Source organism: Notothenia coriiceps, unplaced genomic scaffold (assembly GCF_000735185.1).
Source record: "Notothenia coriiceps isolate Sejong01 unplaced genomic scaffold, NC01 NC01_scaffold00028133, whole genome shotgun sequence".
Taxonomy (NCBI): Eukaryota; Metazoa; Chordata; class Actinopteri; order Perciformes; family Nototheniidae; genus Notothenia; species Notothenia coriiceps.
The window spans coordinates 294,148-305,374 of NW_011360834.1; the positions used below are offsets into that span (position 1 = coordinate 294,148).

The 11,227-nt window shown below is 42.0% G+C and overlaps 1 protein-coding gene across 1 annotated transcript; it reads right to left on the bottom strand.

Annotated features, from left to right (window-relative positions):
• Positions 1-3,809: 3,809 nt before the first annotated feature.
• On the bottom strand, positions 3,810-9,795 carry LOC104958003 (protein notum homolog). The gene is made up of 9 exons (XM_010785698.1): positions 9,154-9,795; positions 7,388-7,440; positions 7,210-7,305; positions 6,554-6,614; positions 5,912-5,970; positions 5,130-5,232; positions 4,805-4,996; positions 4,061-4,158; positions 3,810-3,961 (listed from the first exon to the last, which is right to left on the bottom strand). Exons 1-9 carry the CDS (start codon positions 9,474-9,476, stop codon positions 3,810-3,812), a joined length of 1,137 nt encoding a protein of 378 aa, XP_010784000.1. The 5' UTR covers positions 9,477-9,795.
• Between the last annotated feature and the right edge of the window lie 1,432 nt (positions 9,796-11,227).

Consider the following 11,227-nt stretch of genomic DNA (forward strand, 5'->3'; position numbering starts at 1 on the left):
AACAAGAGGAAAAACAACGTAAAACTCCAAAATGATTCGTTACGAGACTAACTAGAGTAAAATTCTATGGACCGTCTCGTTGGTTTACACTACTGTGAGCAATTCGTAAAATGTTCACCATACTCTGGGTTTTAAAGGGGGTCCTCATATAATCCTCCGTTTTGTTTTTGTGTAGATTTTCATCTATAGCTTTATGACCTCAAAATGAGGTGATTCTCACCATCTTTCTCCTTAGGTGTGTACTGCGATTACTACAAAGAGACACATACGACCCCTACAACACGTTGTTCAAACGGGAGTTGTGTGTAATTTCGGCCTATTATGGTCACAATGTTTAACAACGTTACGGGGGGTCGCCATGTCAAAGGAAGTCGGCAAGTCAGGACAGATGAATAATATAGTACGATCTTACAAATGAATAAAAACATAGAACGGAAAAAAAACATGTCCTGGTGAAGTACAATAACGTCATAGTGGTGAACGACGCACACTGCTGACGTTTAGAAGGACGACACCCTTATTATTTCCTAAAAGAAATAAGTACCATACTGACTTCGTTATCAAACTGTAAAATACTTTAATAGAAACATGGGAGTATAGTGTTTCTGTGAATAGATTGTGTCTGGCAGCGGATGCTAACAAAAATAACAAAAAGGTTTCATAGAGATGTAAACAGTAGACTGAAAAAGGACGTATAAAATTCAATCATTTTACTGGATTTGTTAGAGAGATCCAAACGATGTAAGTATACGATTGTCCTCCACAGTGAAGGTGGGAGGACCCTGGCTACCTAATTGTCTGAAACCCGTTCTAGGCACTTCTATAGAAGAGCTTTAGTTTAATTTCTTCGAATAACTTTAAGTAGGAAGGAGGACAAGGACGACGGTGATGGAGTTCATGACCTGGTGTGTGTGTGTTAGAGCCAACGGTGCTCTGTGTCCTGGGTCTATGCGTGAAAGAAGTCCGGTCATGCCTAGTAGAAGTCGTTGTCTATTACCCAATAATTCTCCCCTACTTTAGTATAATGCCTATGAAAAACAATAGTAGTTTATTGAGAATCGAATGTCCGTAGGTGACGGTACCAATTAACACTGTCTGTAATTCGTCAAATACTACAAAAAAAATTTTGTGTGTGAGTGTAATGACGATTAACGTACGCCCCTCTGTACACTATTACATAGAATTCCAAATGTTGTCGAGTAACGGTGACCCTATTACTTTGACGACAATTACACCCCTTTGCATTCGGGAGACGGTGAAATGTCTGTATCGACACTTCCCGGATTACTTCCGACCATCCACCTTCACAGAAGTCAAATATCATTCCAGCGTCCTGTTAAACTAGGTTGCACAGTTCATCATCAGCAAAAACATTACTCCTCATTTACGTCTGTCTGTTCGACACCTCAATAGACACTTTGTGTGTAAAAGTGTCGAATAGTCATTCTATTCGTGTTGTCTACGTGCGGTGTTATCCCCCCTGGTCCGTTACAAAATGGGTGACTAGTCAACATGCGTTCTACGAGATATTGATTTGTCTACTGGTGTAATGTTCGGCCGTGTTAAACATAGTCAGTAAGTGAAGGACTGTAGTGAACGTTTGAGTACTAAGGATCTACAGATCGCGAAGTTGTGTAACATGCATATATCCCCGATTCCCCGCCCTGTGGAGAAATCTGCTAACTATTTGCTGTTATCTCGACCGGTCGAATGGCCGGACCAAGATGCCCCCACGTATCCTACGTAACGTGGGGGTCAACTACAATACGTGGGAGATAAGTTTTTTTTCTTCCCTCGCTTGTTGTTATTATCTTATGTTTGTTTATTTAACACGGTCCACGCGCCACGGACGAGGCGACGCGGACGTAGTAAAGGTTTCACGAAAGGTGTCGTCACGTGTGGTGTTGCTGACGCTCATCTTTGGAGACATCACTTCAGGTGAACTCTTCACATTAAACATATTTATTTTATTCATGGTAATATCATATATATTTGTAACCAAACTTTATAGGGCCCTATTACGCACATTTTCAGATTTCATATCCGTATTTTGTGCCTCTACTGTGACATGTCTCCATGCTTTAATGTTCAAAAAGCTCTTTATTGTTCTCATACTGCCTGTGCTGCTGCACCTCTTTTCACCCTCTGTCTGAAACCAGAGCCCAGTCTGCTCTGATTGGTTAGCTGGCCGGCTCAGTTGTGATTGGTCAAGCGCTAAGAGATGTACTGCCCCTTAGCCTCTCACATACAATGTGTTGGGGCGCTAGTCAATAGAAGTGCGAGTGTTATATAGTGATGTCACTATGTAACAAAGGAGTCCATAGAGTCGTTTCAGGCAGGGGGGAGTGTGTGGGAGAGAAACTCCCTCTGGAGGGATGGGATTTTTACCTTTGGAGACCATTTACATTCACAAAAACCTATGTAACACACTACAGGAAAGGGAAAACCCCTAAAAGCATAATAATAATAAATAATGATAATAAGGGCCCCTTTAACTATCGAGGTAGCTGATCAGAAAACGTTTTCATGGTCATACACTGCTGCTCTTTAGCTGACTAAGAAAAAAAACGACAAAAGAGATAAGCAGAAGATTTAGGATCAATAAAGTATCACATAGCTTTTTGCCTGTTATTTATCAGCCCCTGTCTTTAAACCGCTTATTGCTTCTCAGAGGGCCAGAGCATATCCCAGCATGCCCATGGCAGAGAGTGCTAACCCAGTCTCGGCTCAGCCTGTGTATCCCTATAAGTCCATGGCTCATTTCCCGCTCAATACGGCGAAATGGTAGAGCTGGGAAATAGACATGACCAATAATAATCCAATATTTGTAAACCTTGATCAAATAAAGAGATGTTTGTGAATAGAATATGTTAGGCCTGCCAGCTGCACGGCAATGTACTGGTATAAAGTTTGAGAGTTATTTTTCCAAACTTTCACACTAGGCATGGTGCAAAAGAAAAAAAAATCCATAGAACAGGAAGTTCTGCAGCTTCATCTTCTCCCAGTTTATTTAATTATAACCGTCCTCAGACTCTCAAACACACAGTATATGCGACCTTTATTAACCCTGCCAAAGAGTTGACAGCGCATGGAACGTCTTTTTTAGTTGTCTAAAGTGACAGTTTGTCCACAACAAATAATGATTATCTTCCACAGAGGAGGTTCATTTCCCAGTTAATGCGTTTAGTACATCTTAGTAACATTAGTACATCTTAATAGTTGCTATAAAAAAGGCAGAATTATCGACCTACGGTGAGGAAAGTGATGAAATAATTATCCTACACCAAACTTCAAGTTTCAAATGATATTCTGAAATGAGTTGCTGCTGTTGAGCATAAGGTTGAATTATCATCGACGTTTTGAAACCTGAACATCACATAACAGAGCTCAGAGTTTTTTTTCATCAAAGTGGGGCTCCAGTTTCCCTTGAAGACTTGATGAAAGTCATTTAATTATTTCTATCCTATATTTCTACTTCTACTTAAATTCCTTGATACATTCAAAGTGGGTTATTGTCATTTCTGTGACAAATAGGTAGTTTATTTGTCAAATTAAGGAATTTATCGCCATCTGATTTGTCAATAGCTGGTGGCAGTGGCTCAGACTGTAGGGATTTGGCCTTGAGACCGAATGGTCGCCGGTTCGAGTCCCGATTGGACCAAAAAAAATACGGAGTGTGGACCGGTAGCTGGAGAGGTACCATTCACCTTCTGAGCCCCGAACTGCTGCCTGGCTCCGGCCAGACTGGACCTCTCCAGGTGTGTGTGTGTGTGTGTGTGTGTGTGTGTGTGTGTGTGTGTGGGTCAGTCTTACGGGACGTCCCGCAGCGTGCTCCTCAGCTCCTGTCCCAGGTTCTGGATGTACCTCCACTGGCCCTCGTGGACAGGCTGCCCGGTCAGGTGGATGTTGTCCACCGTCAGCTGGGCCTCGTCAAACAGCCACTGCACCACGAACACCGGGCCTGAGAGTAGAGAGGGTCAGACTTCAAGAGAAACACGTCCTGCCATCTTTATCAAATACATCAGACCTGTGGAGGGGCTTGGATGTTTTTGTCACTTACTTTTTAACGTGGGGAAGACTTTATATCCAAAGAAACAGTTCCACTCCTGTCCCACATGAGCCTGTCTGCAGCTCTCTGGCACCAAGCCGCCCCAGTACCTGCAAAGTATCAACACTTTACAATGATTCCTTCCCACTTAAATGTCCATTGGTTTATCAATTTCTCCATCCGTGTTTCCTTGGAATCTTGAAGAAAACATTGCTATCGTCTCCCGACAATGGTATCTGTATATATGGTGAATGAAGAAATCAGAAATGTCTTGATGAATGGAAGTGAATGGGGGCTGCTTTGAAAACTGGTACACAAATAATCCAAGTCTCATTTATCCAGTCGTAAACTACAACTAGGAAATTTCATTTGACTTTAGATTGACACTGACAAGTTGCACCCCTGTTCAAGCGTGAGTGTTTGAATAATAACATTTTGGTTAGAATGCATGTGTCGGTGTAGGAAGCATAAAGACTTGATAAAAGAGACTTGGATTATCCTGCAAGAGGTGTGTGCGAGTTTATAAACTGATGTTTTCATATGGTTTTGCTGTTTTTAAACGCAGACCCCATTCACTTCAATTCATCAAGAATGTTATCCTTGTTTAGTTTTTTGATCAGCGTGGAAGCATGTGAGGAATGCGCTCTTCAAAAGTGTAAGGTAACACAGGGTGAGTATCATTTTGTGGGTTTCTTTCAAACTTCTTAACCCCCCTTAATCCGTCCACCAGTCTTTGAACTCTTTGTGCCCTCCTACCTGATGCCTCTCTTTATGGCCTCGGTGGGGGCACAGCTGATAGTGTCCAGGCAGGCCGTGATTTTGTACTGTTTGTTGTCCAGGAACCACCCGGAGTCAGCTAGGCCCCGGACCTGCACCCCCCCGTGGCCCAGAGACTCCAGCTGCTCCGCCACTCGGTCCACGTTCAGTAGCACGCCTGTACCGCCCGCACTGAGACAGGAAGAGAGGGGTCAGAGGGTGAGCCTTTATCTGTGGTTAACACACATACAGTTGGCCACACACACACACACACACACACACACACACACACACACACACACACACACACACACACAGCACTGACCTGCTTCCTGCCAGTAGCAGCACCTTGGCGTTGTCAAGACCTAATGTCAGCAGCTCGTTCACAACCTCCTTTATGATCAGAGAGCCCATGAACGCATAATCACCTGAGAACATACATGTTGTATGTTGTTTAGCATACAGCCACATGGCACACTTCTCATTCTGACTACATCAATGTTACACAGCTGCAGAGAAGTTTGCACAAGAGAGATGTAGTTTACACCTATAATTTTAAAGATGTATTAATACAAAAAACAGGAGATTTTAAACAGGTATAAGGTAGATACATTTGTTTGCTCTTTATTTAAAAAAAACTGTGCTCAGTTTACAGGTGCAAAACACAAAAGGCTCTTATTTAATCAAAAGTCCTCCTGACTGATGAATCACACTCAACTTGAATATTAGCAATACTTCGATGATTTTTTTATTTCATTATTGCATTTTTTTATTATTAAATTGATCTAGATCAAACAGATAATATTATGATATTGAATGGTCAGAGTCTGGGATTATAAATCAAAGATTGGGACACTTGCACAATTGTTTGTGGCGTTTCTAATTATAACAGGTTATTATTAAAGGTTTTCAAAAATGGTCAAAGCTGATTTCAGAGAAAAAATAAATCATCTTTCCCACGACAAAAGCCCAGAACTAAACAATAGGCTGAACGGTATAACATCTACAGCCTCTGATGTCCACTCTCCAGGGACATCGATATGTCGTTCTGTATAAACCCTCAGCCAGATCTTCAAGCTGTGATTCGACTGATTTATTGAGTCTTACTCTGATTTGTCTTCGGTGTGGCTCCACTCCACACATCGCTGGAGCAGTACGGGATGAAGCTAAAGAAGAGAGGAAGCACCTACAATTATTTCCAATCAAATTAAGATAAATCAGAGATGCCTTATATATCAGTGGTTAAAGCTGGTGGTCTATGTCTTTGGGGGCTCCCTGCTGTGGCCGACACTAGTTCAAATCTTTTATCAAAGGTATACTGATGACAGAGTCAACAGTTGTACAAATAAAACCAAGCTGACTGTGTGACGGACAAAGATCACATCTATACACATCATCCTTAAAAAACTCCTTCCAACAGAGCTCATAATATGAACTTGTAAAATTGTATTTAAGTTACTTTTTATGAGTTGATACGTAACAAATTGTGTTAAATTGGCATGTGATATGGTCTCAAATCGATCGCAGGCAGCTGATAAAAATCATATTGTGGCAAACTTATTTATATCAGCAAATATAGAACCGCTGTCCAAAGAATGGATGTATCGTATCATGATGACATTTGCGTGGAACAGAACAGAGTTTCACAATGTGGGAATAGTCCCAGAAAGCATCAATATGCCAAGGATATGAAATCATTGATTGACACAGACACATATTATAAAGAGAAGGAGAGAAAGGAGTTCTTACACCATGTTGGCGTTCCACCAGTGAGGGTTTTCCTCTGGCTGTGGAGACATTATTCCTGTTCCTGTAGAGTAAAGAAGGTATAGATGCCATATTTACTTAACCTTCTGGATCACATTAAAAACATTAGTTAAGCTAAGAGGGGTTAAAAGCTACTTAAAGGTTAAATACTTCTAGTGGGAAGTTACAAACCTTGATGTACAGTTGTGAGTTTTAATAAGCTGACGTGTGTGTCTGTATGTGTGTTTCCCTTGCGGTCAAAAACTCATTAACTTTCCCTGCTTTGGTCAGCAATTACATGCAGGCATTGAAGAGCTCTGTGGCCACCAGTGTACACAGAGAGCGTGGGGGGAGAGGGAGCCATGAACAAACAAGGAGTCCCCTGAAGGCCGGAGGGAAAGAACCAGAGTCTGACTCCTTAAGATTAATGCAAACTCAGCTAAAGAGGAAACACAAACATGTCTATGAATCTCCTTCATTCAGGGGTCGTTTTTTCAAACTGGGGAAAGCTTAAGCTCTGTGCGGAGAGTTTGCAAAAGCTGCACGTACCGGGCAAAGCTTTAGTGTGTGTGTGTGTGTGTGTGTGTGTGTGTGTGTGTGTGTGTGTGTGTGTGTGTGTGTGTGTGTGTGAGATATAGTGTTTTATTGTGTCTTTTTACCTGTTCTGGTTTGTGGCCACTTGGTGGAGCTCATCAGTCTCCTCATGGTTTCATACCTACTGTCACAGGTCTGCCTGTTGTAACAGTACCATCCACCTAAAACACACACAAACACACTTGTTAACAGGTTAGTTGTGTTTCACATTAAGCTCTACGTTCATGACAGTTTCGTCCTCACCTTCTAAGAAGAGCAGCCACCTCTTGCTGCCTTTAGACTCCTTGATGTAATACCTGCGCGAGAACAGTAAAACAGATCAATATGAGTGTGATACGTGTGCAGATACACACAGATGCACACAGGCACAACACAACCTCCCCGGCAGGGATACTGCCTTTGATGCTGACATGAAAGATTTGGCTCCCATCGCACTGTTTAAAATCTCAGTAGGAGTCTGTTTAGCAGCTTTAAAAGCTCAAATCGTTATTTATTAAAAAAAAGAACATGTCAAGCTGTTGGCAGCTCGCACACTCACAGGCCTGTCAGCTTGGGTGACGTATGGAAAGGTCTGCGTTATTCAGTGTTTTAATTTATTGGTGACTTTATCCTATTCCTCATACCCAACACTATTTAATTCAGCAATAGAAGATTGGACTTGTTAATTAACTAAAGCGTACCAATAATGCCTAGCTTTTTCTAAAGGTATAATACCTACTCTGATGTGACACTTCTCCATGCTTTAATGTTCAAAAAGCTCTTTATTTTCCTCATACTGCCTGTGCTGCAGCACCTCTTTTCACCCTCTGTCTGAAACCAGAGCCCAGTCTACTCTGATTGGTTAGCTGGCCGGCTCTGTTGTGATTGGTCAAACATTCACACGCACAAATACCTATATAACAATACAGGAAAGTACTTAAAATACTGTCTGAGAAGCAATTGAGGAACAAATTGTGATCTGACATTTTTTTTCTACTATTAAAAAAAACTGATTTTGTTAGGATAATCTTTCTAAATTCCTTAATCTTTCAACTTTGAAAACAGGTTTCTTTGTTGTTGTAATACTAATTTTGGCCACAAGATGGTACTTACATACATCAACTGACAGACATCTTTTACCAACTGTTTCCCAGTTGAACTTTTCCTTCTTTTATTTTGTAATTTCACAGGATAAAAAAACCAATGTATAACTTATTAACTGTATCACCATATCCTTTTCCCACATTTGCTTCCATAGCTTCTGTACTGATCAAACTGTAATATTTACTCTCAAATCCTGTAAGGTGCTGTGATACAGGAGTCATTGAGTAGTTAGCCTACTCCTGCAAAATGCACGTGATCCCTTTAGTCCATACCGTCAAAAGGACTGAGGTTTATATGAGCATAGAAGCAATATATCTTTCTATTACTTTGAAGATCTTTCATGTCACACAAAATCCCTTAATCACAATAATGCATGATTGTGGGATGCTTGGCACGACTCTTGGTCTTGATCTTAAACTGAGATCTTGCTGTGATCCAGTGGTGATACAGATGTGGAGGCATGTGAGCCTTCTGAAGATAAACCTATTCATCTTAATTTAAGGGACAAATTAGTCAAAGCTGCGGTCAATCTTTGAGATCTGTCTGTGGTTTACTCTGCAACCAAGAGAGCGGTTGTATACAACTGTTGAAAAACAGACACCTGTTATTGTAAGTTGCTGTCTTATCAGCCTATAGTTTCATCTTTATTTGTACATAACATTTTAACATTAGGACTCATTATCCTTTATACCTCTGACTACATTTAAATAATCTCTGGCGTTTGTTCTCTCCCCCCTCATCCCCCACCCCTCAAATCTGGTCCTTTGATCCAATTTGGTGACATCCTGAGAGACGAGGGACTGAAGGGCAGTGGGGGACTAAACTGCCACAAAGTGCGTTTGGTGAAAAGTTTCAACATATCCAACAGGTCTTTCAGTGCCATGTTAGTTATTGACAAAGATTACACGCATTTTCCACTCACTTACCCTGCTGCTGACCCGTCATTGCAAGTCACAGAATCATTCTTCAAAAAGTTCAACTTCATGTCTTGATCCAGCTTCTGCGCAGAGCACGGGTACAGTGACTGCGCTAAGTTCTTTATCTGCACCATGAAGTTGTCCATGTTGCCCTCCACGGCGGTGAAGTCTAACGGGAAGCTCTCTGTCCCCTCCACACGCTCCCTCTGCACCGGGGGCTGCTGCTGCACCCGCCGGTGTTGCGCCCTACCCCCGGGTACTTTCCTCGCCTCCGCCGGTGCGCTCACATGGATGAAGAGCAGCAGCAGGCAGGACACACCTTGGCTCCGCATGTCTAACTGTTACTGGAAAATCCCTCTCAAATGTGAGCAAGAGACTTCTGCACAACACAGCATATCCTAAGAGTCGTTAGATGAGTTGAAAGTTCTTTGAAAGCACACGGAGACATGTTGAAAGTTTTCAATATTGAAAGGTGAGCAGAGTGAACGCAGGTTATCCATGGTGCCTTCACAGATGGAGAGCTGGTTTTAACATTAACCTCAAATGCAAGTGCTGTCCCCACATTTTTTAAATCCTAAAAACACATGGAGACGGCAAAAACAGCTTAACCCTCGTCGAAGTCAATGAATTCAGCCGCTTTACACTGCCGACCTGTTGACTCCTGGTTCAGGTCCTGGGGAGCTGCAGACTGAGTGGAAATGTATTTGAAGTCTCGCCCCCTCCTTCCTCCTCATCTCGAGGGCCAATCGGTATTATCATTGGCTGACGCTCCTCTCGGGGCGTCGGCCTCACACCAAGAGCGCGCGGATGCTTGGCACGTCCCCGTAGTCCTTTCGGTCGGTCTCTCTGATGTTCTGTCATCGTATAACTACGCGGCCTCTGAAGTGATAGAATATGGAGAGAACTGCGGAGGGTCAGACCCTGGTCACACCACACCAACAGGGTAGCCTACTTTAAATATACAGTCTACACAAACACGTTTCCAGTTCTTCACATGTTCAAACCTTCATTTTTATATAGCTGTGAGGGAGTGTGGTCGTCTTTCAACCAGAAGGTTGTGGGTTCGATCCCAGCCCATGCAGTCAACATGTCGATGTATCCTTGGGCAAGATACTTAACCCTGAGTTGCTCCCAATGGCGTGGCCAACGGTGTGTGAATGTGTATGAATGTTAGGTCCTAGAGTAAGGTCCACTGCTCTGTATGAATGGGTGTGAATGGGTGAATGACATGTAGTATGTAAAGCGCTTTGAGGGGTCTTAAAGACTGGATAAAGCGCTATATAAGTACAGTCCATTTACCATTTTAATTAATCACAACAGTTATTGATTAAAATGAAAATTCCCCGTTTTAAATTAATTAAAGTTCTTCCTTGAATTTGAGAACAACTTGTTTGTGATGTGCTATAATGGATATAACTTTACCAGTAACAGGTTAATGTATTTATTATATGACATGCTGTATATTATTCCAAAAATGTGTATTCTGTGTAAAGAGTACTTTTAGTTTTGGAACTGTTTTGCCTCATCTTCATTTGAAACACTTTGAGATCATCTCTCTGAAATCCATAAACCAGCGTGTCATGTGATTCATGTCACAACAACCCTTCAACTAATCTGGTCACCAAACCAAGGATCCATCTTGAAGTGATGTTCAGAAACAAACTGATATTAAATTATTTCTGTCTTTGATATGTTTTCAGTTTACAAGAAAGGAAATCCTGCTTTTAACAAGTCCATTTGTTTGCCATTGATTAATTAGTGATTCAATACTTCTTAGTGGGACAATGTTGTGAAAGACACAGATGCCCTTTTGTGATTTTGTACACCATCCACAGGCAGTTTCAATGTTTGGTGCCTGCTGAGTGAGGAAGAAAACTGATTGTTTGTTTGTTTATTCAGAAGGAGGCAATTTCCCCCCTGAACGGAGAACTGTATTCACCTCTCTCCTCTCCCATCTCTTTCCCAGGTGAACCTTGTGGATGTTGCTGCAGTGGTTGGTCAGTTGTATTCCCTCTGAAGCCCCGCCTCACCTCTCCATCTGTTGTCAGCACATGTGGTCTTGTCTGACCAGTCTGATTCCATG

What these genes read in the sequence shown, in the direction of transcription:
- LOC104958003 (XM_010785698.1), bottom strand. Translation starts at nt 9,476, where the DNA reads ATGCGGAGCCAAGGTGTGTCCTGCCTGCTGCTGCTCTTCATCCATGTG. An exon ending in AATGACGGGTCAGCAGCAGG is followed by an intron (nt 7,441 to 9,153) that starts GTAAGTGAGTGG and finishes GTTCTCGCGCAG; the next exon opens with GTATTACATCAAGGAGTCTA. An exon ending in CACACCGAAGACAAATCAGA is followed by an intron (nt 5,233 to 5,911) that starts GTAAGACTCAAT and finishes GTATGTTCTCAG; the next exon opens with GTGATTATGCGTTCATGGGC.